The 27,713-nt window shown below is 38.3% G+C and overlaps 1 protein-coding gene across 2 annotated transcripts; it reads right to left on the reverse strand.

Moving 5' to 3' along the window:
* On the reverse strand, positions 1-27,665 carry Ca13 (carbonic anhydrase 13). Of its 2 annotated transcripts, none has more exons than XM_027398738.2 (7): positions 27,580-27,665; positions 24,190-24,387; positions 19,023-19,141; positions 12,948-13,043; positions 11,504-11,566; positions 10,741-10,896; positions 1-2,071 (listed from the first exon to the last, which is right to left on the reverse strand). In XM_027398738.2, exons 1-7 carry the CDS (start codon positions 27,614-27,616, stop codon positions 1,952-1,954), a joined length of 789 nt encoding a protein of 262 aa, XP_027254539.1. In that variant the 5' UTR covers positions 27,617-27,665; the 3' UTR covers positions 1-1,951. The 2 variants fall into 2 exon arrangements, with proteins under 2 accessions (XP_027254539.1, XP_027254540.1); XM_027398739.2 differs by lacking the exon at positions 27,580-27,665 and adding an exon at positions 20,431-20,595 and having other exon boundaries at positions 24,190-24,325.
* Between the last annotated feature and the right edge of the window lie 48 nt (positions 27,666-27,713).

Below are 27,713 nucleotides of genomic sequence, written 5' to 3' on the forward strand. Positions count from 1 at the left end.
TGTTTTTCTTGTTTTCTTTATTAAAGATGAATCAAATTAAATTATAATACAAAATGCTTTACAAGAAGTAATCAATAGGTAATATGGGAAATAAGACATCCACATGAGTAATTTACAATTCTATTGAAAGAGACTACTATGACAACTTTAAAGCACTGACCATCTACCTCCAAGAGAGCTACATAAGCAGATGAACTCCAAGGAAACCAGTGCTGGTGGATAGTTTTAGTCCACTGTGGTAAGATGTACATCCAGAGCAGACACCATGCTGCAGTGAAAATATGAGTTATCAGTTGTGTAACACATAGTTGTCATTAGAGTCCCTGCCTTCACACATTTTAAATGCTGATGAAACAGACTCATTCTCTGACTAGAACATTTCCCTGCATGTGTTTCCAAACTAAAGAAATACCTTCCCACCCAACACTGACATGTTTAAAACCATTAGGATGTCTGGTTAAAAAAAAGTGGATTAAAAAATATTGCCTTTGAAAAATTTTCAAGAAATATCCTACTTTAATTGTTATATTCATTTGGCTGCATTGATCTCAGAATTACCAAAATTATCAAATAAAACCTTTACCTATCTAACTCATTAAATATTTATGGTATATGGGTCTTCCTCAAGGCTGAAGTTGTGCACTGCAAGGGGAAAACAATGGCTGAGGTGTCCGTTCTAATCATCAGGCTCTTGTCTTATGTGAAAGGACCTCATCATACAATTTTCTCAAAATGAAGTTATTCTACCAAGATACAGAGAACATTTTCAATAATTAACTTTACATTTAGAAGATGAGAGAGATCTAAAACAAAGCATTGAAATTAAGAAACCCAGGGACATTTTCTGAGAAAATAGCAAAAATGTAACAAATAACTCAAGTCTTAAGCATGGATATTGGGTTACTTGTAGGGTTACTCCATAATGGAAACATAGTACCCATCCTACTTCATCAAATGCAAAAAAAAAAAAAAAAAAAAAAAAACCGAACAGGTTAAAACTAGTACCAAACCAAATGGCATCTTATTAAATCACGTGAGAGACTTAGCAACATGTACAAATGTGAGCTGTACAAGGAAAATGCACTAGATGGCCTAGGGATTTATGTGAGACTCAGTTCCATTTTTTCACTAGTGACAGAAAAATCAACGGACACAGGACAGCTCCCTGCTCTGTTAAAACACAGGGCAAATGCAGGAACCTGTTCACCAGCTCAGGGTGGTTTTGCTGCAGTAGTATTGTGCAACCTGACAGTCTGAACCGTGTTAATGTCATGAGCCAGCTAACACTGCCACACAATACGTCAATCATCACTTTGGTGGTTATTAACATTCTTAGGTGAATATATTACATGAAATAATACCTTAAATAGCTGTTTACATGCTGAAGAATTCCTCACCAATGCTGTATGTTACTTTGATCAGAAAAGTAAACACATTATTCTATCTTAATCCCTGTGTACCTCATGTAGTATACTATATCACACAGTACACACGAGGAGAGTTTGAGAAAAAAATACATTAAAGGAAATATATAGTCTTGATTAATAAGAAACATAAAAACTCTAAGAACTACTTGTTTAGGAATTATAACATTTTCAAAGTGAATTTAAAGTCTTAGCAAATACCATTTAAAATGTGGCAGGATCAGCCAAAGACCACAACAAACTTTTAGTACAGTCTGAGGTTTGTAAGGTTGGCCATATGGTCATGAAGGCTGAAAAGGTGTACTTTGTGGTATTAATATATGCCCAACAATGTTTACCAATTGGACATGTGTTGATGTAAATCTAGGAGAGATGAGCTAAGTTAGTTCAGATCTCTGTGGTGCCAAAGCTGCTGGTAAAGTGGAATCTATTAACTTGAAAGTCTAGAAATCTGTTAGTAGGAATGACTGAGTTCTGTTTTGTTTGCCGCCCTCGTGCTCCTGGCTGGGTTGATCCACTGGTGTCTGTTAATAGAAAGATGCTCTCACTCTGCGGCCCTTCAAGGGCTGTGGTGGACGATGATTGCTTAACAGAAAAGCCGCTGTCTCACCCTCGGCTGTGCACAGGAGGCTACGGAATCTGGCCAACTGTTGAAAATTAGAGCAGAATTAATTTCACCACAGAAAGTCAGACTGATATTAATGAACTGTGTGGAAAAGATAAAAGAGTTATAATCTTTCATCTACCAGCATCTAAAAATATTGAAATGTAAGTTTCTAAGTTACAAGTCACAGATCATAAAGAAATGTTCTTTTCAGTTCTCTTCACTATATAAACAATGATGGAACTAAAATAAAGAATATAAACATTCTACACTTGAGAATCAAAGTTGTAAAAGTAGGATGTGCTCTAAATAGTTCACACTGGTATTCACAGAACAGTTTTCCATATGTCCTCTCTCTACTCTACAACAGACAGCTGACTTATTTTGTTACAAGAATGTGCTCAAACTACCCAATATTTGAAATCTGTTTTTCTACATAATACATGCTATAAGCATTTTTGCATATCAATAAACATAAATTTACACACTACTGCAATTGCTCCAGAGGTCTATATTGTCTGTTACAAATATGATTTGTGAAATTCCAATTATCTTGGGGTATTTAATATTGTTTACTACAATTTTGCAAAAGTTTACTTTTGCAAATAAAGTCTGGATAAATTGTCTAAGTAATCTTAACCTCATGATTTACAAAAAGAAACTGCTTTTTAGAACAAGGTTTGCCATTTGTTTGGATTTTTGCTGTTTTGATGAAGACAAATTAGTAAACTGTTATATTAAGAGTCTTTGTTCCCTGTGAAGTTTTAGTCCTTTAACCTCAGAGCCACATCAGTTAGGCTTCCATCCTCTTCATTTCTTGTACAGTATCAACCAGGAGGGAGGCAGAGAAGAGACTCTCACTATTAACACAGTAGCTTATAACCATGGCCTGTGGATGCAGAGTCAACCACTCAGAAGCAGATCTGTGTCTTTGAAAATGATATTCTGTTACATCTTTTTAAGGAACCCAGACATGGTAATGAGGAGACAAATGATTACAACTTATGAGTAGTCATTTGTATTAGAGTAGATCATTCTAGTTGAAAACTGGTACGTCTTATGAGAAGGAATCGCTGATGAAATTCAGTGACAGAGGCTAATGTAGCCCTGGTCATAACTCCAGTCAAAGTAATGGCGTTTGGAATGCATTTCAACCTTAAGATAGTGACCTGTGCGCCTTCCAAGACAACACACCTCCCTAGTGATATCACTGATTTCTCAGAAGAACTGACTTTTGTTTACACACACACACACACACACACACACACACACACACACACACATTACAATTCCTCTAGAAGCTTGTTATGGATCCCTACCTCTGCATCCCTTTAACCTCACTGGTGGAGAACTGCATCTTACTGTGGACCTTTCTTCTGTCAGCATGCTCATTTGCTAAGATTCCTAAGCCTCTCTTAGTATTCTCCAGGACCTGGCAAGCCCTGCTGAGATTTCTCTTGGCTTCATGACCTTCCTGGCTGGCTCAGATATCTTATCCAGTCACGTAGGCACAGGCCTACTCAGGCAAGAAACTTGCCCCTCTTTCACCATTGCTGACTCAGCATCCACCCATTCTTGGCAGAAATATCCCAATATTGCCTGGAGGGCAAGGTAGGTGTGACCTGCTTTGCTGGTTTCCTGGCCTCCACTACTAAGATCTTCATTTCCTCTAGTAGCAACCTCAGCAAAATGAAATCCTTTTTTTTTTTTTCAGAGTCCTCTAAGTAATTTGGTGTCACAATTGTGCTCAGCTATCTTTAAGAACTCTCCACTGCCTGCCAATTTGAGTAATAATGAAAATAATCTCCTTTCTGGATCATAGGGATCCAGACACTGTGGTAAGTGCCTTACACTACATTATTTTATTTAATCCCCCAAATAACTTACCAACAATGTAGTTATCCCATCTCAGTAATGGAAATCTCAAGGGGCAGCTGGGATGTTTCAACAAATAAGTTATCTGTCAACTAAATCTTTGGCTGCCACAGAAGTAAACTGTATTAAAATTTAAAAACAACCATCTTACTTTAATCTGCTTTCACTTAGCTTTTATTGTGGAAACATTAATAAAGTAGCAGGAATACGTCAACCACCAACATATGCTCCCTATTCAATCCACACTCCTACCAGGCTCAATCCAGCTGATTTTGAGGAGAAATCTGGACATTGTATCATTGTAGTCCAAACATTTAAGAAGGTATCTCTGTAAGAAGTGGCATTTCAAGCACTTTAATGGGAACGTGGTGTAACTTCGCAGCATCGATTCTGAGCCTTAGACTACCACCATCTTACTAACTTTTCTAGATCTTTCTAGATCAGCATCTGCAGATACAACACAGGTGTCACTTTTGTGACGGTGATCTCAGAATACCTAAATGACAAGACTAGGGTGATTCCAAAAAATTTCAGATCTGCATATAGTACCCTGGACCTCTGAACAAGAATTTGTAATGAGGCCTGAGGGTGCATATTACATCAGTTTCTCCAAGGGGACTGCTTGACAAACTCAACATTGACATCCACAAGCCTGCGGCCATATGTTCATATGCTGTTACTTCCAGAAATGCCCTCCTTTCCTTTACCCCCACCACACACAACCATTTGGTACCATTTAAGCTCTTAAACATCACAGTGCCTATTATTCATGGCATGTCCCCTGCTGTCTCGCCACTGAAAAGGTGTATGATTAGGATTTCCACCATCCTCTCTCCCCTATGGTGGCATTCTCAGTCCATGGTCTAACAGTTCTGCACATTTATTTCATCCTGTTAGATTACAAACTGTCAAGGATGAGGACCTCTTTTACACATTATTTTCTTCCTGGACCACAACTTACAAAGAAAAACCCTCCCCCAAAAAACAAAAAACAAAACAAAACAAAACCCTAGCATTTGGGAAACAATATTCCATAACTTAGTATATTAATTTCAAAGACACATAATTTTATATATGACCACAAAACCCAAATGGAATGGTTTGGGTTTGTTTCTTGATAGCTCTTCCTAAGATCCTCAAGGCAATCTCCCTGTGGACAGCTAAAAGCTCAGACATGCTGTAGAAAAAGCAGTAGGAAGAGATCGAACATGGAGGATGCCAGGTGAAGAATGCATGCTTGCTTGAAGAAGGGGAAATGAGGACACTCCAAATGTGATCTGTTTCTCCAGCTAGGGCTCAGTACAGAGTGTAAGGTGTACACAGATGAAATGTAGCACTTCTCTTGAAGAAAAATGACAAAATGGAGGAATATCAAATTCTCTGCCAATAACTCTGACTGATCTATTAACCACACTTGTCCAGGACAGGTTCCAAGCCAAACCACTGCAGCAAGACCAAGCCTGTGGCACAGGAAACAGTATGAACTTCTGTCCCACCTCAAATAATTACTTGCTAAAGGTAAAGAAAAAGATGCTCATCAGAGGAAACAACAGAATACCAGGATTCTACAACATACAATGAAGCGAAAAGGCTGCATGACACCTGATTCAAGACAATGTAGCACATTCTCAATGAAAAAAATAAATAAACATTGTAACTTAAAAGGATGTTGAAGTAGCATTTGTAACTACTCCAGGTTATAGGAAGTTAAACAAAGCACATTTTCTTGTATAGGAGAAATCTAGAAAGTAAAGGAGAATCTCAAATAATTAAAATAAAAATGAAACTCAAATAGAAATTTTAGAACTAAACATATGGCCTCAAAACTAAAATTTTCCTAATATAGAACTTTCTAGAAAGGCTGACATGACAGGAAATAAATGTAAATACATACAAATAGAAAACATTTATGATTGTTAACACCGAAGCAGCAATACTGAAGTGTGGCCTCTGGCTTCCATACACACTCACTCTCAAGACTCATACACACACACACAAAGAGAGAGAGAGAGAGAGAGAGAGAGAATGGCAAGCGATTTGAACAGATATTTCACAGAAGATACATGCACAGTTAGTGTATATATGAAAAAAGTGTTCAGCATCACTAGTTATCTGATACAGTCAAACTAAAATCACACACACACCTGTCAGATAAGCTAAATTAGAAAAACTGACAGCATCAAATACTAGCAGGGAGATTGAGCTACAAGAAATCTCATAAAACACTGGTGGGAAGAAGGTAAAGAGGTGCTGTCACTTCAAAAAATAATGTGTTGGCACTTTATAAAATTAAGTATTCCTAACTTAGTAATTACAGTCATGGGCACTGGCTCAAGACAAGAAAATGTGCCCATCCAGGCATGCATGTCAATTACTCCTACATTCAAATGTGAAACAAAGTTATTCATAATTACACTAACCTGAATGTCCAATTGCTGCATAGAATTTTGAGTGTGAATTTGAATCAAATATACATATATATATATATATATATATATATATAATGCAATTGACTTTACACCAATAATAGAAATGTGTGATATTAATAAAGCCTGTAATTATTATGCTAAAAGCAAAACACAAAAATTTATCTACTAGCCAGACCCTGTGGTGCAGACCTGTAACTGTAGCTATTTTGGAAGGTGAGGTAGGGTGCTCATAAATTCAATGCCTGCATAAGCTATAGAATGAGTTCAACGCCAGACTAGGTATGCATACAAATAATATTTACTGACTGAGCAGATTGTACTTAGGAGTATATATGAACACATATGCATATTATACATAGAGTAGCAATGCAAAAAGAGATCATGCATTGAAAGAGAGCAAGAGGTGTATATGGAATGGTTTGGGGGGAGGAGCGGGAAGGGAGAAATGTAATTATATAATAATCTTAAAGATGAAAGAAAGAAAGGAAGAAAGAAAAAAGAAAAGAAAACGGGGTGTGAATGTAGTGCAGTGGTTGAATGTTGGCCCTGAGATCACCTTTGTCACAGCATTTAAAAAATCAAGTCTATTTATTGCTTGATTCAGTTAAATAAAAAAAAAATCTAGAAAATGAAAAACTGTAGTGACAGCATAAGAGTGGTTGCTCGGCCTATGACAGGAAAAGAACAAGTGTAAAAAAAAAAAAATCACAGTAAGCTCTTCGGTCAAGAGAACTACCCTGTCTTTATTGTGATGGTTGTAATATAATCTTCAAAATCAGTAACCAGGCACTTAAGTTTGTGACTTTTATAGTATACAAATAATGCCGTAGTAACTGTTTTTGAAAGAATAGGATCAATGTTAAGTATTTTTCACATTGAATTTTAGCATTTGAGTACCTGGAAGAAAAAGACAGCTTCCAAAGAAATGAGGGATTTTTATACAAAGTATCAAAAGCAGTCTATTACTGCATATAGTTAAATCAGGAAGTCAAAACTCAATGAAGTGACTCTAAGCAAGAAAAAAATATTTAAATTAAAAATAAGAAAATTTAAGAAAATTAAATCAGGTTTAATTTTCTCATTAGGTCAAATAATAACTTCACAAGAAATTTCAATAGAAAACCCTAGGAGCCAGGAAAAGAGCAACAAACTAGGGAGTAAACTTCAAAGCTGGCAGCAATATACATTGGAATTGAAAAATTAATACACACAATATTTCTCTGTGATCTTCAAAAGAAAGAGATTCCAACATTGAGATTGAAAACTATTTGTGGGCTGGGAATATGGCTCAGAAGGTAAAGGCATTTGCCTCACAAGTAGGACGATGTGGATTCAAGCCATAGAACCCACAAATAGGTAGAAGGAAGATCCAACTCAACAGAGTTGACCTTTTTCATCCACCTGCACACTTCAGCATACACACACACACACACACACACACACACACACCACATCTCTCTCACACATACATAAAAATTTTTACAGAATTAAGTGTTTTAAAATTATTTTTGATGAGTAATTCTTTAAATCATTAATATAGGATATTTATATATATATATATATATATATATATATATATATATATACTGAGCAATTCTTCCATTTTTTCATATTGTTATAAGCTTCATATTTTAGGAAAAATTCAGATTTATAGAACTACTACAAAGAAGCTACAAATATTCCCCACATATTCCAGACTCGGCCTCCCTGTTAATCATTTCTTACATTCTATGGTACATTTTCTATAACTATTGATCTGACAGCAACTTGGTATCATTAATTTATCTCTCCTCTACTCAGACTGCCTTTGGGTTTGCCTAATGACTTTTATTTACTTTCTTCTGTTTTTCAGAACTGGGGTTTGCACCCAAAGTCTTTCAGGACACTAGAAAAGTGCTCTCTACCACAGAGCCAAATCCCCTGGCATTCCTTTGACATTTCTTGTTAGTTTCTCAGTCTCATTTTGCTTTTGAAAACCCTGACATTTTGGAAGGAGTCCAAATAAAGTATTTTATGTTATGGCCCCTAACGGGGCTTTGTCTTAGATTTTTCTTTCCCCATGATTAAGTTGAAACTGGAGCTTTTAAATATATTTTTCTTCGTTTCTTAAATCCTTCATTCCATAAATAATAATTTGAATGGCCATTTAATATCTCCCTCAGTCTGGTTAAGATTGAAATATCTAACCGTGTCCCAGCAGCAGCCAATTTAAGTTAATGTTTCTAAGGGAATTGCCAATCCCCAGGAGCTCTGAAATTAAGCCATTCTCTCACATACTCTCATACATGAAAAGTCACAATAACAATTTTAGTCCAGTGATCCTCAAAAATAACACAGCATCAAATAAACAGTTGAGGCAATTAAAATACCTAACTTTGTAGGGAGTTATTTTTAGTAAGGTTCCTTTTATTCTCACAAAGAAATTAAATTATATATATCTCTGATAATGTTCATGGATTGAGGGAAAAACAATAACTCAAAGTTATTTTTCAAGTGCCTTTAGAGATTAAAGATGGTCTTGAACTATGAAAGAAAGCATTATCCATCCGCAATTAGCCATCTTGAATTTATAATACTTAACTAAGTTTTTGAAGTTTAGTAAATAAGTAAAAATCAGCAATTTTTCCAGTGAAAGGAAGAAAATTAACCCCATTTATAAGGCTACCATATCAGAAGCAGGCCATTGTTTTTCTCATTAGATGATGAACAAAATCCATAGGTCTCCTGGGTTTTTACTGTATAGGAGTGTTTTGTCTTCATGTATGTCTATGCATCACTCACAGGCCCAGTCCAATGAAGGCCAGAGGACGACAGTGGATTCCCTGGGACTGAAGTTACAGACCACTGTGAGCTGCCATGTGGGAGTTGCAGCCAGTGCTCTTAATTACTTAGCCATCTCTCCAGTTCCCGGAGTCTTGGATTTCATCCAAACTTTTATGATGTATTTTAATAAATACACACTAAGTTGTTATTTGTCTGTAATCCTAAATACAAAGGTAATAAGGGAAAACACTCAACACAAGCTCTGTGCTCACTCCAGGGGGAAATGTGTCCTGAGATGACCTTGGAAAGGCAAACTACACTTAACCTGATGGAGGTGAGGTGGAGAATACATAGCCAGGCAGATACACAGGCCTAGAACAGGAAGGCATACTGACTCACTGCAAAAATAACTAGACCTGTTGCTGTGAAGACTGCAGTGGCTAATTTTAAAATACTTGACAGAAATGAGACAAAATCTACTAAGAAATATAATGTACGGAAACACATTTCTAAGGACTTAGGACATCCTGAGACTCCAGTCCCTGTGGTCTCCTCTAAGGGCTCAATAAGCATGTCACAGACAAATGGGGGTGGTAACAGCATGAGCCAGGCCTTTATTTGACCATCTTTCACTTTGAAAGATAGATAAAAATTTGCAAGGAAAATGCAAGAGTAAATGCTTTGCCAAGGAGGGTACAGGTGAGAGCAGCCTCTTAGCAATGTTCACTCAGGCAGCCCCACAAAAGTTCTGTCAAAAAAAGTCAAAATTCAACCATCATTACTGCAGTAGAAACATGTGACAGGAGAGCTGCCCTTCTGAAGGTGTAAGATTACAGCATTTCCTCTCCTTGAAGCTACTGGGAATGCATATTTCTCAGGGTGCGGTGCCTGACACTGATCTCAGTGTTCACTGCTGAATCTGTGGGAGCAGCAATCTAGGGAATGACAGGAGAGGAGAGAATTTCCTTTCTTGAGGTGCCTCACTACTAGCTGTCCTCTCTGTATGGGACTGTTTCTTTGCCAATTGAAACAAACAAATAACAAAAAACAAAAGCAAATAACCAAGCCTTAAAATTGAGGCTTCACCCTCAAAGAAGATTAAAGGCAATGGTTCTCAACCTTCCTAATGCTTTGATCCTTTAGTATAGTTCCTCATGTTGTAGTGACCCCCAACCATTATTTTTGTTGCTACTTCATAACTATAATTTTGCTTCTGTTATGAATTGTAATGTAAATATCTGATATGCAAAATATTTGATATGTGACATCACGACCCACAGGTTAAGAACCACTTTAAGAACATAACATTTCTGAGCAGTGATTAAAGTAAGGACTTATAAAAAAGGTTAATTAAGAGAGTGATGAAAACCACGAGCCTTGAATAGTGGCACATGCCTGTGATCCCAGCACCTGGGAGCTGGAAGCAGAAAGATCCGAATTCAAGAAATATGTGGTGGAAAGAAAGAAAGGAGAAAGAAAGAGAGAGAGGAAGGAGGAATACAAGTTGTATCTAGTCCAACCATTCACCTAATAAATGAAAGAAAATGTCAGACTCCAAAATATGACAAAAATAAAAACAGCATTAAAAAATGACTTAGCAGTTTTCCCTGAGAACCTCACAATCAACTTGGAGGAATTATTATACCTGTTGAGAGCTGATATTTATAGGTTGTTTTAAAACAATCCATGTGACACTCTCAAGGAGAGGTGGAACTGTCAGAGAACCAGGGTATGTCCAGTAGTCCCAGGATTGTGGAAGCAGGGATAATGGGTCAAAATTTGTGAATCGTGTTTGTTTACCCTGAGAAAATAAAGAGAATTGATACAGATTACAAATTACACACACAGGTGCACACATATTCAACTTCTGTGTGATTACTATCATCCATTAATATTTTAGTAAAACACATTTCTGCCTTAATCCAAAAAGGATCAGATAAAGTAACAAATTCTATGGACTTATTTAAGAAGGATAAGAGTCAGGCACGTGCCTATACCCTAGCAATCAAGAGGTAGAGCAGGAGGATCATGAGTTCAAGCTTAGCCTGGGCTTTAAAGAGACTAATAGGCAACTATGAAATATGTAGAGATATCCCAGGTCAAGAAAAACTACATCTTATATAAGCAGTCTTTTAAATAATTTATAAGTCTCATTTATAAAATTATAGTATTAACTTAAATCTGTATAGATTTACTGATAATTATTTTAGATAATGTCAGGCTCTTTACAACTTTAAAAAGATAAGTGACAGTAAACTTTTTCATTTTTGGTTTTGGTCTGGTAAGTCGACTCTTCCTTCAAAGAAAGCAGGATATGCTATGTCTAATGTGTAAGATTTCAAAAGAAGCCAAAAGAATTCAGGAGCAAAGCAAGGTGTTAGTCATTAACAAGCAGTAATTAGTTTTACCTTTTCCTTAATGGAATCCAAAATGTCAGTGATCTTTTGTAGTTGGGGATTGTGTTCCCCAATCTAAAAATGTAAAATTCCAAAACAGAAATAGTTACAGTAGCAAATCAGCACAAGCATTCCATTTCAGTCCTTAAGTCTTAATTACTTTCTAAAAGCGAGAGCCAGCTCAAGCCTACAGTGACTGTCCTAGAACAAAGGTTCTCTTCTACTTGACAAGTTGATTATGCCAGAAGAATCTGAACAAGATGTTACGGGTATCCCAGACTACACCTACAGTCTGGTTCCAAAGCTTGGAGTAATAGCTTCGCATGCTTCAGACACTTTGCAAAAGATTTGTTTTTATTTTTATTTCATTTATTTTTGTGTATGTGTATATGGGTGTCAGTCATGTATATGTCCAAGAAGTCTAGAAGAGGGTGTCAAATTCTCTGGAGCTGGAGTTACAGGCCCTGGTAAGCAATCTGACTAAGGGCTTAACTCTGGTCGCCTGGAAGATCATCGAAGACTCTCAACTGCTGAGCCACATTTAAGATACAGGTTAACTTGAGAGAAAGCCTGTTTAGGAAAGTGGATGATGATTAACAGCTGTGACATTCTTCGGATCCAGACTGACTAGGCTACTACCAAATCTTTCATGAAATCTTTGATCTCCCACTTGTAGCCTAAGGTTACTCGAAGTATGGGATCAAGGGGCTTTACCCTGAAGACACATGCTTCCTAAATACAAATGTATAAAACATATGCCTTTCACTAATAGGAGTGTTTTCAATCTACCTAAAGGTTTAAACCCTGTAAGATTTGAGCACCTCTCTTGCCTTACCCGTATCCTGTTGCCACCACTTAGAGTTCATGGAAAAGTCCTGGCTGTTCCCAACATCACTCCCAGTCTCTGCCTCTCAGTCCCACCCTGGCTCCACAAGTTACAACATCACACTGATAATGAGGCATGGAAAAACTAGCACGCCCTAAAGAAACTGTCCCCAGGCATGATGACAGGACTTGCCTGTCCCCATGCAAATATCAGAAAAGGAGAAGCTGGAGACTTTTTTTCCAAGACAATTGTTCAGCATGTTTGAGATGATTTGCCAGTATGGTCAAATATGAGCTTGAAGAATCATGAGCTTGAATTTTCCGATGTTCTAGGTATCTAAATGTTGAAGTCAGGAACCAGATGAGTCTAGATTTCTACTTGGGGTTTCAGCTGTTACTTCTGCTGCTATTCTTGCTGATGCATCACTTGCTACTCACATAAAATCCTCAACTGGTAATACGGAAAAATAATTAGATACTGTTTCCAAACTATTATGGAACTTTTTACAGTTCACTGCAAAAGGAAAATACTAAATTTAGAATTCGTTTGCTATCTAAATAAAGCCAGTTGAAAGCTATTTAGAACCAGTTTGCTCTTTAAAACTATTAAAGTGCAATAGCAGTTTCTCACCTGTAGAAATACTCCCAGGACAGCCAGTCCATCTGACTCATGAGCTGCCTCTACAAAGCTGGGGTATTTGTCTGAATTCCAGTGGACAACATGGAGCTAAAAAGAAAGCAGACAACATAATTCAAACATTCCCAAAAGCATGACAAAAGATGTAAATGCAAATGAAACACTGCTATAACTGTCTGGTGCTGGGGCCTCAAATGGGTAAGGAATCTGTAGTAGTCTGAATGTAATTGGTCCCCATAAGCCCATAAGAAGTGGTACTGTTAGGAGGTGTGGCTTTGGTGGAGTAGGTGTGGCCTTGTTGGAGGAAGTATGTCTCTCTGGGAGTAGGCTTTGAGGTCTCCTATGCTCAAGCTACACCCAGTAAAACAGTTCACTTCCTGTTGCTTGGGGATCAAGATGTAGAACTCTCAGCTCTATCTCCAGCACCATGTCTGCCTGCATACCACTATGCCCCACCATGATGATAATAGACCAAACCTTTGAAACTGCAAGGTAACCCAATTAAATGTTTTCCTTTATACGAGTTGCCATGGCCATGGTGTCTCTTCACAGAAACAGAAACCCTAAATAAGACAGAATTCTTTATCCTCCAAATATACTCATATAAAATGCAACCAGAAGGATTGCAGCGTCCTGCCTATCTCTGGTAAACTATTTGAAAGTTCATTTACTATGTCCTGAATGTTCTTCCCAGTTTCTTCAGTCCTATTGCACTCCCAATATTGTTCTTATGGGACCTGGAACCTCTGTCCCTCACTGAAGTTACTGCAAATGAGCAGGAGTGGGTCAGATACCAGCTCCCAATGGGGTTCACCGAGGTGCCTGGGCTCTACAGGTACAGGAAATCAACTTTTTATAAAGTGGCTGCTGATGATAACAAGGTTGATTCTGAAACTGACCTGTCATATATTTTTCATTGTAGTCTCCAATTTTTGTTGTTGGGAAATGCAAATTCTCCTTACTATAAACTATTGTAGACCTAGTCTTGTTTTTATTTGTACTGTTAAATGATAGTTACATACATTTGTGGGGTACCATGTAGTGTTATGATGTAGAGATACAATATTTCCATGGTCATATTGAGCTGACTGGAATAGGCAGCTTACATTTACTACCTTATATAAATATTTTCAGATCCTTTGCCAAGAGCAAGTTGCCATGGGGAAAAGGAGGCTTTGGGTCAAAGAATCACAGGTGTCTGAACATGAAGAAAGAAGCAGTTAGTATTAGGAGAAAGGGAGAGAGGTTTGAGAACTTGAGACTCTTGGAAAGGCTCTGCCTACTTTACAACTTAATTCTCATATAAGCAGACATTTGCAAAAGTCTACATGTCAGAGCATGAGTATCCAGAACACAGAAGAATAAAAAAAAGAATTTGCAGAATAACCAAGCTGACAACCACTTCAGTTCTTCTTGAGAGAAGGACAGAGAGAAGCCAAAGTGCATTATGCCATGCCCAGAAGATTTAGTTCCTATCATAAATGTTGAAGACCAGCCCATGTCATTACAGGCTAGGACCTGATGATACCAGGGACCACCTTAGATAAGAATCCTTAGGGATCTGCTTGTCGATTCAGGAAGGGAGCACTCATTCAGCCTTCATGCTCATATCACCCTCACAGCCAATTGTCACAGAGAGAATTTGGCATATTCAAATGCATACTTTTATCCCCATCCTTCAAATTAAACTCCACATCTTATAGGCAACTAATATGAAGAGTTTCTGATTAGATAAAAATTATCACACACACTCAACTATAAAACTATAAAGTAGTGCAACAACCATGTGTAATCAAAGGAAACAAAGGGATATCCTGAAAGACACATATGGAAGTGGATTCTATACCACATTTCTAGTTGGTGTGAGATAGTAGAGGGAAGGAAGAATCCTGAAAATACTGGATGTTGAAACAGGTTCACATGGCTCAGGAGAGATAAAGAACGTTCCACTGTGGGGATGGGCCGTTGAGGTGCTAAAGTTGTTTCAAATGGCTCAATGCCAATTACAACAACTCCTTAAATAGCTCGCTTAGTGAGAAATGGCATCAAAGAGTCAAGAACACAACTGGTTAGAAAATGGGTGTGTAAATACAAAGAAAGAAATCTCCTATGTATACACCCTTCTGCTGACTAAACAACAACTGTTTGAAATATGATAAGAAACCAGAGCAAGAAAATCTGATTTTTAAAAAAGGCCTCTTCTCCCCCATATGACCTTATAATACCTCTACAAAGCAACTGGTATGACTTTCATATTTTGGCTTTTTTCCCCCACATTAAAAGTAAACAAATTAACATCCTCTTACTCCCTGACTAACAGGGATGTTGATTAGGGATGAATGACAGGTAATTAGCCCCCACAATAATCAGATTAAAATTCTTCCCACAGGGTGTAGTAGCACACACCTTTAATTCCAACATTTGAGCCCCAGCAGAGGCAGGTAGATTTCTATGAGTTTGAGGTCACTCTAGTCTATACAGTGAGTCCCAGGCCAGCCAGAGGCTCTTTAAGAAAACAAAAAGATTCTTACTTATTGGTAAAATTATTTCTAAATATATTACTTAACTTTAGTGCTTTTAAGATGAACATTTGTAATATGCAAAATATGCTGCCAAGTAGCATGACAAAAATCTACCATTAATGTGGAAACCTGATTTGTGCTTCCCCTACCTCAAGGTGTTAGCTTTTCATCTGTCCTGAAGTCATCCCTTTTTAAAAAGCCAAAGTTTATTCAGGCTCACAGCCTCAAGGGACTCAGTACACCATCAGTTAGCCCCTGGCTTTTTAATCTATGGCAAAGTAGCATATCTCAGCTGGAGTGCCTGGCAGAGCAAAACTGGTCACCTCATCACCGGGAATCAGAAAGTCAAGCAAAGGGGTAAGGTCCCACTATGCCCCTCAAGAGCACACTGGTAATGACCCAAGGACTTCCTCTGAGGCCACTCCTCTCAAAGGTTCATCAGCCTCCCAATAACTCTACCCTGGGGAGGAAACTTTTCAATAAGTGGGCTTGTGGGGGATAGTTCATATCAAATATAATAATGATGGATGAACAATTACCAAATATAGTTTCCAACACAGACTATTAACCTATACTTTATATATCCATGAGAATGAATCCGTTACTTTTCTGTTGCTATGATCCATGACCAAGGCTACTTAGAGAAAAAAAAAAAGAGTTTATTTGATTTGGGCCTGGGGCTCCAGAGAGTTAGTGTCTATGATTGTAGGGAAATGCGGCAAGCTGCTTCTAGGCATGGTGGCTGGAGCAGCAAGCTGAGAGCTCATATCTAGAACTATAAGCACAAAGCAGAAAGAGAAAACACTGAATATGGCAAGAGTCTTTGAAACATCAAAGCCTGCCCTCAGTGACATTATTTTCCCCAGCAAGGCCGAACCTCCTAGACTTCCCCGAAGAGCATCATCAATAGGGGACCAAGTGCTCAAATACATGAGCCTATGAGGGCATTCTCATTCAAACCAGCACTATATGTGTTGGCACAAACTTTTTCATGATGAGATTTCTTTAACCTGTCTATAATGCCACAAATCATAGTTGAGGCATTACATTATCATGTGTTGTGATTTATACGTCTGTTTTCTTTTTTTTTTGTTGTTGTTGTTGTTGTTGAAAATGCCAGGTACACATTTTCATAATGGCACATAATTTGATTACAGCTATGTTCTTAAGCAAGGGTGTCTAGAAGAGCTAATAACACATTGGAGCCATCTCCAGAGCTGAGAAGGAAGGGATTTTCTGAATTTTAGGCCAAATGTGACAGTTTCCCATACATTAGCATTTCCAGCACTGACATCCTCTTTAAAGTCCAGGTTTGTATCTACAGGCCGCTGAAGCTCACTATTCTTGCAATAGGCAAGCACCACTGACATGGTCCTCCAAGTATATCATAGACCGCACTAGTGTCTTCTCACTCCTGCTTAAATGATCGCTGTTCACCTCAACTCTTCCGTAGTCTTGTGCTTTGTTTCCCTTCTTCAACATTTGCCCCACAACAGCCTGTTCTCCACTTGGCAGTCAGATACATTTTAGAAAATAGAAAGCAGAACAGGTCAGTGCTATGCAGGTCAGGGTCCTCCCCCTTTTCTCTCTTACCAATCCCAGTCCTGGAAAGCGAAGCCTTTCTCTTCCTTAGCATGCTGACCTCATTCCTACCTCACAGCACTTTTCTCTGCTATGGCCTTTCCCTGGAAAGCACTGTAAGTCAAGATTTTTCTCACAGTGCTTTCTCCTTGTCCTTTTGTCTCAACTTACATACCCTCACAAAGAAGCCTTTCCTAACCCCACAGCCACTCTTCAGATCATATGCTATCATTTATGCCAGAGAATTCTCCACCTATCAGTTCACTCCTCTCCCCAGAGGACAGGGCATGTACTGCAACACAAAACACTGGCAAAATGGACACATTAGATGCCAGCCTCAGAGGCCAGGTACACATTCAAACAAATATGGAAACTGGAAAAGAAGTTCCATTTGCTGGTTTTTCTGAACAGTGTTATCCTAGGTGTCTTACCAAGCCTGGAAACATTAAAAGCTTAAGGATGTACATGGTAACTAACTGCTCAATCTTGCCTAGATGATTCACAGGCCAAGGTCGGTTTACTCAAATAGACTTTTTTGAGTCATGCAAGACTTGGCTTTCATTTCTCAGTAAAGTTCAGTGCTATTTGATGGTATTAAGATGAGGTATATCACACTCTGTATTTTAAGCAGAGGATTTAGTCATAGCGTTGGTAATAAATGTAGTTTTTACAAAAAGGACTACCTCATCAAAGAAAGGGGAACAAGACAATGGATCATTAATTTTGTGCTTGAAAGGAATAGTATCAGCTCAGGACCCCAGACCAAGTTCTCAGCACAAAGGAGATTTATTTGCCCCAGAGGGACAAAGAGCAGGGAAGAAGAGACAAAGACAGGAGATAGAGGATGAGGGGGAAGGGGATGGGAACAAGAGAGAGGGAGAAGGGATATTTGTCTTGAAGAGACAAAGGACTGCCTCCGGAGACAGATGTGGCCCATAGGAAAATGGCATTTATAAGGGTAAAGGGGGGAAATCCCCTGTTAGAATGAAGTGTCTAATTTTCATTGGGCATGTTAATTAGGTGAGCCAAAGGGGGCCTTTGGTTGCTGGGCTTCAATACTATAATAGCTGGACCTTGGCAGTCAGCTTCAGGAGGAGTCAAGACCCACTGGCATGACCTTCCAAAACAGAAGGAAGAAGTAACCAAATAAAGGAATAGACCTTAGTGGCGAGCTTTAAGGATGTTATCTAATGGTTTTTAGCAAGGCAAAGGAATTGGGAAGAAGGGCAAGGCCTGCCAGAGCCACGTATGCCATGTTGGAGCTGACCAGTGTCCCCTCAGTGCTGTTCATCCATGTTCTGTACAGTGAGCAGAGGCTGCATTAGATTCCTGCAAATGCAATCTGAAGTTCATGTTCCTACAGCTTAATCTTAAGCACCATAGTTGCTATATATGGAATGTGAGCTGGATTCATGGATGATTTATGTCTGTGTCAAATATGCACAGAGCTGAACATAATACAGATGTTTCTCTTCTCTCTGGCCCTGCAGGAAAATCCAACAGATGAAGTTTAATGTCACATGACTTGGGTTTTGAATAAAGGAAATCACAATGATTCCTCAATTGATAACTCTCTCTTTCCCAGTAAGTCTCCAATTTACACACACACACCCCAACAAACACACTTCTTGTTATTTTTTGTGTTATTGCTGTTTGGTTTGGTTTTGTCAGATAGAATCTTGTCATATATCCTAGGCTGCTGGCCTGGAAGTCCTGATCCTCCTGCCTCGACCTCCCCAGTGCTGGGATTATAGACATACAACACCATATTAAGCTCAGTTTACTCTTTTCTGAATATATAACCAACACTAAGCTCTCAGAGTTGGTTTAAGGCTATGAAAGGTCATAGTTGGAGCTCTCCTGTTAGGTGAGCAATGCTGTCTCAGACACAGGTGTCTAAGCAGTTGAGGAACTACTAGGGCTATGGAAGGCTTCCCCTATGGAATAGGCTGTGTGTACAGCTTACCTCTGCAGCATATCTCACTCCATCTACCACGTGCTCAGAGCCGTGGTCATCTGCTGACCCCCAGTGCAGGTGGAACTGCCGCAACCTGTAGCTTCCAGTGAGAGGACCTCCACGCAGAACTAAATACCAACACATTTTAAATGGTTAGCAAGAAAACCAACATTTACCCATCCCATCAAAACCCCGTAACTTCTCCCTGAACCACTAAACACATTTCTGTCTTTAAAATTTGTTCAGTTTGCATTCATAGATCCAACTTTACATATAAAAAGAATGAAAACAAACACCATGTAGATTTTTTTGTGGAATGCTTGGCAAGTCACAGCACACCCACAGAGAGCAAAGAGAAAAGATTAGAATTCTCCAAAGTGAAAATCTGCTCTGTTTAACTGAAAGCAAGCCAGATTCTCTGAATAAGAATATGAAATGCAAAAAGGGTTCCTTGTGAGCTTGGAAGAACCCAACAGCTTATATGATTCGATATAGGCTCTGCAGGATGTATGGATGGCCAGGGTCTGAACTTTCTATATCTGCATGGTCTTGAACAAAACCTAACTTCTAATCTGTGACTTATTCATCTAGCTACTGGAGAGAGTGACACAATCTCCCTAAGAACACTGTGCAAATAGAAGAAACATGGTAAGCAAGACACTTTCCAAGGCCTGGCACACAACAATACTGGGGATGTGTTACCCACTGCTACCATGGTATGGCTGTTGCTATAACCATAAAGAGTGGCTCACCTTCTGTGCTTGGAGTCTGTATTTGTGAAGAAACATAAAATATAGGAAGAAATTAAAGTATTTTTTAAAACTCCAAGATGTCTTTGTAACTTTGATGAAGTATATTTTAGTGTTTTCCTTCAGCAAATATAATCTCTAAGATTATGTTAATAAAATTATATCAAAAGTATATAGAAACACACTACAAAGCAGTCCTAAACTAGGCACAGGGGCACACACCTGTAATCTTGGCACCCTGGGCTATCCAGTGAGTTTAAAGCTAGCCTGTGTGACAAACTAAAGAAAAAGAAAAGAAGGGAGGAAGGAAAGAAAGGGAGAGGAATGAAGGGGAACAGAAGAGAGTTGTAAACTATTTCTGCCTAATTCTGTTGTATGCTGCAGATATAGGGACAGAAAGGAAATGCTGCATGTTAAATACACTATAAACTTCACTAAACACCACCACATACAGGAAGATTGTGTCAGACTGGGGAAACAAAGACTTAGCAACAGATATCAGAGAGTATATGAGTGATGTATGTGCACCATCAGACGAGATGCACATGTGTGATGAATAAATGAATAAGATATTTGATTTGTCTTTAAATCGATTCACTGTGATTCCCCTAAGTGACATCAGTCATATATTCCACACAGCCCTGCACTGACTGAGGATGGAATGGCACCTGAAGGAAAGTAGTCAAGGGCTCTATTGTGCTTTTCTTCCTTGCTGTTGCATAACAAAATCTGAGCTGGCCAAACAGTCATTCGCTTGCTGATAGAAAGGAGATTAGAGAGCTTGAGTAATCAATGTGGAATTGACTTTGGGAGAAGACTCAGGCAAGCTGGCTCTGGAGAAAGAAAGTGATACAAACAACATACATTGTTAGGGAGACATCCAAGAACAATGGCTGTAGAGGTTACAGTTAAAGTCAGGTTAGCCGACTTTGCTTGGCTAAGCAGTGGGGATTGTTTTACCGGTTACATATTCAGACTGCACAGGTCAGTATTTCAGTAAAATATCCAAGTGAATTCATAATAAGCAAACGCCTAATTGTGGGGAAGACTATTCTTTTGAATGGGAGTCTTCCAAAAAATCAGGTAAGGAAAAGTGAGCTTAAAATATCTAGGTTTAGCCAGGTGGTGGTAGTGTGCACGTCTTTAATCCTAGGACTTGGGAGGCAGGAGCAGATGGATCTCTGAGTTCAAGGTCAGCCTGGTCTACAGAGAGAGTTCCAGGACAGCCAGAGAAACCCTGTCTTGAAAAACAAACCCAAACAAACAAACAAACCCTATATCCTTAGGGTCTGTAATAAAACAGCTAAACTGTGGTACAAGATTAATAGTGACAATTTCTTTTTAGCTTTCTTTGTGGGAGGGTGAGACGAGACAGGGTTTCTCTATGCAGCCCTGGCAGTCCTGGAACTCAGATCCACCTGCTTCTGCCTCCTGAGTTCTGGGATTAAAAGCATGCACCACCACTGCTTCTTTTTGACTTTTTAGACAGGCTGGCTTGCTACCCTCCTACTTCAGCCTCATTGTCAGAAAGTTCAAGAATGGTCTTAATGATTACCTGGCCCTGCCTTGATGTAAGGGGAGGAGCTTGGTCCTGCCTCAACTTGATGGGCCATGCTTTATGTAAGCCCATGGGAGGCTATCCGCTTCTAAATGGAGATGGAGGAGTAGTGGTTAGGGAGGGAGGTAGATAGCAAAAAGGGAGGGGACAGGAGGAGAGGTTGGAGGGCAAACTGGTTGGTATGTAAAATAAATGAAATAAAAGTTATTTAAATAAAAATTATCAGATGTCATAAAGAATGGAGCCATGTGAGAAGTCTGAGTGCTTGTGAGAAAACTCTAAGGAAATAAGATATGTTTTGTGACCTCAATTTTTTCAAAAACATAGAATTGTTCTTGGAACATGTTGTTGTGCTCCTCCTGGAAGTAGCAGTCATTGCTTGCTGCCCAGATCCTCTATATGCCTCTATGGAAAAACAGGTTTTTGCTACGTGAGACTTGCCCACCACATGAGACTTGCCCTTCCCACTGGACATTTTACTCATGTTACTCCTCTTAACCTTCAGAGAATAAATTGTCTGCTGCTTTGAATAATGTTGGCTACCACATGAGATTTTAGTCCACCTCATTTATTGGCTCCATTCTCCCAGGTTCCATGGACAACTAGACTGATAAACACCTCACAAGGGAAGGAATTTGCAGGTATGCTGCACAATGGTGGGATACCATCTCAGATGAGCAAATAATAAACTATTGCCTCTTGCTGGAGAGATGGCTTAGAGGTTAAGAGTACTGACTGCTCTTCCACAGGTCCTGAGTTCAAGTCCCAGCAACCACATGGTGGCTCATAGCCACATATAATGAGATCTGATGCCCTCTTCTGATGTGCAGGCATACATGGAGGCAGAATACTATACACATAATAAATGAATAAATAAATCTTTTAAAAATAAGACATAAGCTAGTGTCTCTATTTTATTTCTTAAAACAAGTAATGATTTCTCCAAAGTTATACCTGCTATTATTTGCTTTCATTTAGAATTTCCAAAAAGAAATCTCTTACAAATAAAACACTAATGTAAGAGGTCAAGAGATGCCAACCTGGCAGTTATAACAGTTTGGAAAGCTCTGGATGAAGTTATCCCAGAACACCACAGGAGCCACCCGTGAAATACTATAAAATACTATATATTGAATACTATAAAATACTATATATTGAAATACTATAAAAGTATCCTGTTATAAATGTGCAACTTGATAATTAGAAGTTTTGGGCTGCTTTTCCAAACTTCTCAGTACACCAAGCACACCTATTGTGTAAGCCTGGAGGAAATAAAGTTGAATACATATAAGGCATGTTTTCCCTTTCTGTTTCACATAAAAAGGAACATCAAATTCATTTTTCTTTATTTTTTTCTGCAGGTCTCCAGAAAGATATCACTGTGATGATCTGATAAATGTGAAGAAAACGCTTGTATAAGCTTACATTGTTTTACTAACAACAATGCTTTCTACAAAAGTAGGATATTATGATTTCCATTGAAAGTTGATGAATGTAATGATTAAATATTTTAAATCCTTAATGGGGAGCTAATGACAGGTCTCAGGGGATAAAGGTGCTTGTCAGGCAAGCCTAATGACCTGAGTTCAATCCTTGGAGCCTACACTAAACACATAAGTACATTCATTATATAGGTGCATGCAAACATGAATGACAGGAAAGTTTTCACATATTTCCACTTGGATATATATCTTTAACACAGTATCATCTATACTTGGTAGCAGATAGGCTTAAAGAGTATTAAATATTCATTTTAAGTAAATAGTATTTTATTCTCCCTTTAGGTAATAAGCTGACAAGTGAATTAAATTTTTACTTTGTGAGTCCACAATTCATGTTGTGAAGGATATGACCCATGAACAAATTAAATATAATTTTTACTACAAGTAATGAAAAATTTAACGATAGATGCTTCAAGTGTTTCTATTTTTAAATTAAATCTCTACTTTCCTTCCTTCTTAAATGTCCATTATTAGGATAATAATCTATAAATTATGATAAAAGAGTAGTTGATATATCTTATCTATTATCGAGGGTGTTAGAGCAATACATTTTAATAGAAAAAATGGATAAAATATTTTGATAGGAAAAATTTTCTGAGTAATATAACATTAGTCTGAACATAATTTAAAAAGCAAGCGTAAAATAATATGACATGCCTGTCTATACATGTGTGGCTTTAAATATATATATATATACACTTAAATGTTGAGGAAGAGTGTCACACTGCTTACATAATAATAAACTGTAAGGATAGACAATTTTATCCTACATTTCTGTATGTCATTTACTATACATACATATTATGATTGCAAGCACAAAAAAAAATTTAAAAAGCAAATCTCTTAGTACTATAGGTTTACCATAATTAGTAAAACAATCCTGACCAAACACTTTCCAGAAACAGGGGACTAGACAAATGACTCAACAGTTGAGGTTAAGAGTATTTGTTGTCACTGTACAGAGGACCTAGGTTCAATTCCCAGCACCCACATGGGGACTCACGGCCATCATAACTTCTAGAAATCGCCACAGTACACATTCTTACATATAAACAAATAAATCTAAAACAATTTAAAATTTCCAGAAAAAAGCATTAAAATCACTTATGAAATACTATTAAACGTCAATATTTTCACAGTTAAGTAATAATAACCTAAAAACATTTTTTAAAAATATCATCCAGCATACTTTTTCCCACAAACTTTCTCTACTATTTTATGGTAACATTATCTTAAGGTCCAAATAGATAACATTTGAATTCACATGGAAAAATATGCTTCAATTTTGAAAATTCTAGAATGAAACATGGGAGAATAAATCGAACTATCCAAAGTCTTACCACAACAGATAAACAAAAAGAGCCAACCTGATTTGTCCTCTGAGTCGTCGAAGTCAACATTGAAGGAATGACCACTATTGCTGATGATTTTAGCTGAGGTAGGATCATACTTGATACTAAGAGGTCGGAGTGAGGAGTCATATTTCACTTCTTTGGTTTTAATCTCAATCGGAGACTGCTGGTCACCATCAGCAATGGGGAAAAATTCGTTCCAGTGAATAGGGCCTGATATGCATAGGACCAAAAGGAAAGGGCTAAGTAAGTTCTTCATTCAACAAGTTAAAGTTGATAACAAGCACTTAATTCATGCAGCACAAATGTTTGGGTCCTCTTCATCCACATGAATGTCAGGTGAGTGTGGTAGCTCACTTGTAATGCAGCACCGAGAAGGCAGAGACAGAGGGTGTCTGGAGCAAGCTGACTAGTTACACTAACTGAACTATGAACCTCTAGGTTCAGTGAGAGACTGTGCCTCAATGCATAAGGTGGCAGAGAACAAATGAGAATGGCAACCAAGGTCAATCTCTGGTCTCTACATGCACATGCAAATACACCCACATACAAGAAAACACTCATATACACAAGCAAGTCACCCATATACCCCCACCTCCCCCACCAAAAAAAGATTAGAAAAAGTAATATCCTCATTGTCAGGGCCCTGGTACCTATATTTTAACCAAGACTATTGTTTTGTGGGTATGGAAAGACTATTATTTGCTTTAAGTTGTTTTCAGAATTAAAATGTGCTTATAGGTAAAAGAATATTAACATTTCATAACATACTCCCCAAAGGTACCCAACTACCAAACTAAAACAAAAGTACAATTCATTGTTGCAAACAAAGAAATTCCATGTCAGAATCAAGAATGTGCCCTGGCTGCTCCAGAGGCCAGGAAATGTATGGAGTAGAGAGATGAAATGATGGTGTTAAGCATCAAACAAGGCAGTCATTCTAAAGATACTGCCTGTTAGTTTTTGCTTATTACACCACTCACAGATATCCTCAGGTATCACTCTGCTCAGCTCAATTACTTGTGATGTACAACTGGTCTACCCAACACCCACACAAATCTTTCACACAGAATAACCCAAATAAAATGGCTGTGCTGTGTCAATAAATACAGCATTGTTTCTCACATGGGTTTCTGAAAAAAAATAGCTGCAACATGAACACATGACAACACACCCTGTTCAATAGGTACCCTGTGAACCAGATACTTTGGGTCATAGCAATTTTGCATTAATAATCCTCAGAAGGCACTGTACAAAGGGCATTACATTTTCTTATTAGACCATTACACTTATCTTTCTGCATGAGTACTCTTTCTGCACACAATTCACTTTTCTTGTTTAATATAGAAAATCTTTCTATTTCATGGCCACCACATTTAATTAATCTAATGAGCACTAGATTTCAAATATTCGATGCATGCATCACAATGTGCAAACATTTTTACAACAGGTAAGGGGCTGTTTTCACTTCCTAATCATGTTCTTCATCAATTCCTAGTCATTCACAACCAGCGATGTTTATTGGGAAGTCAAAACTATGCAAGATAAAAAAAAAAAAAACTTGGATCAAATGGCCAATATTATCTATTCAATTGCATTATTGTATCTCTTAAAAGAGACCAGCCGTTGTACATTTTCTAGCACATTTAAATTGAAATCCACTTAAATGTCATTCTTAAATGAAAGACAGGTGGTTCCTCAGTGTTTTAGGGAATTTTTGAGTATCTATAGTGATATCTCATGTTTGGATATGTCACATGTCCTAAACCATTAAAAATGATCAGAGGTTAGTGGAAGAAGTGACAACTGCTTGGGGGCTGCGCAATCTGTCCAGAGTTCTGCTTTGGTTCCATTTCATCACTGCTCTCAACTCAAGATCCCCTTAATCTGCCCACTCAATGGTTTTGCCAATGACTAAATAATAAAAAGAATAAGGCTTGCTTAGTTAGGATGCAGCATATCCCAACAGAATTTTCCCAACAAAATCTACCTTCAAGGCATGGTCCTCTTAAAACCACTGTATCTAAAAGAGAAGAACCAGTCTACAAGTCCTAGCTAGAATGTCAAATGGGGACTGGAGAGAAGGCTCAGCTGTTAGGAGCACATGTTCTTCTTGCCAGTTACCTGTGATGGCTCCCCATCATCTGTAACTCCAGTCCCAGGCAATCCAATGCCAGCTTCTAACTTCCTTAAGTACCAGGCATGTGTGTGGTGCACAAATATACATGAAACCCAAATACTAATAAACATTTTTAAAAAGAAAATGAATAAATCTTTTTTCAAATTAAAAATTGAATAAAATGTAAAAATGACTCCTTGCTAATGTCTTTTCTAAGATGAATTTTTAAGTTTTCTGGAGAAGAATTTTATTGAAAACAACACTTTCTACCTATAGGGTTCAATCAGCGCCTACTGGCTAGCACAACCTTATAACTCCAAATAACAATAAGAGTGATTCTATCAAAGACAAAAATGAAATGTGTGAAGACTGTCTTTCCAAAATACAAATTAGAAGATGCCGAAATATTAAGATTGCTATCGTGACTTCAGTCAAAAAGAAATGAAATTAGAAATTTCATCCTTAAAATTCTAAAGTTCATCCTGTGCCATTTTAAAAGTAGTAGTCATCACAGTCTCAAGCAAGCTACAATTAGAAATGAAAATTTTCCATCTAAGGCAGGGGGATGACCATGTCTAAGCTACAGAGTGGGACCCTGTCTTAACACAAAAAGGAAAAAATAAGATAAAAGAAAGGAAAAATTTCAGTAAATTTTGCATAAAATGTACTGTAGAATTCTATCCAATAATGTACATGCTGATTAAAGTTTTTAATATTATTTGCAAACTGCACTTTGACAGACTTCTGTCAATGCTTTCCCGGTATGTCTTTGCAATTCTTTTGAATAATTACTTGAAGTAATCAGTTCAATTAAATTGACCAACAAGAAAAAAATGTTTTATCGCTAATACATTTACGATATGAAGAAAAGTACCCATCTCATTGAGAAGCTTATCAATAAGTACACTTAGCGCCACGTTATGATTTCTATAATCATTTGCTAAGCCTTGGTCTCTGAAAGGGTAGGTATGGCACGAAAGAACAGTGAAGAACAAGCCCTAAGTAAGTTTCATGTCAGTATGCAAATTACAAGTTACTAAGATTTCTTCAACAAGTGACCAGTGCTCGTGCTGCCCTGAAGTTGTCCTTGTTTCCTCACAAGTCTGTCATCTGACTTCTGACCTCTCTGGCTTTCTCCGGACAGTGGTGGGCTTTTTGAGTGAAGTGATTGAACACCCCTGTTGGCTCCGAAAGAACACAGGGAACCCCGGCCCCGACCCCCACCCACCCACCGGGCTCAGAGCTCCCGCCGACCTGCACACGTCCCCGCTGGAGCCCGTGCTCACCGTTGTGCTCGCCGTATCCCCAGCTCAACCTCGCCATGGTCCTCGATGGAGAGCCGCGGACAGTGGCAGAGCGCCCGCAGCAGGGAGCTGGGCGGGCCCAGGGTTGGAGGGCGGGGCAGCCCTGCCCGGGAACC

Source organism: Cricetulus griseus, chromosome 2 (assembly GCF_003668045.3).
Source record: "Cricetulus griseus strain 17A/GY chromosome 2, alternate assembly CriGri-PICRH-1.0, whole genome shotgun sequence".
In the NCBI taxonomy this organism is placed as follows: Eukaryota; Metazoa; Chordata; class Mammalia; order Rodentia; family Cricetidae; genus Cricetulus; species Cricetulus griseus.

Coding starts and splice junctions, on each gene's coding strand:
- Ca13 (XM_027398738.2), bottom strand. CDS start 27,616: ATGGCGAGGTTGAGCTGGGGATACGGCGAGCACAACG. Junction 11,567..12,947: donor TCCTGGGAGTATTTCTACAG/GTGAGAAACTGC, acceptor TTACATTTTTAG/ATTGGGGAACACAATCCCCA. Junction 10,897..11,503: donor TGGATTCCATTAAGGAAAAG/GTAAAACTAATT, acceptor TTATTTTCTCAG/GGTAAACAAACACGATTCAC.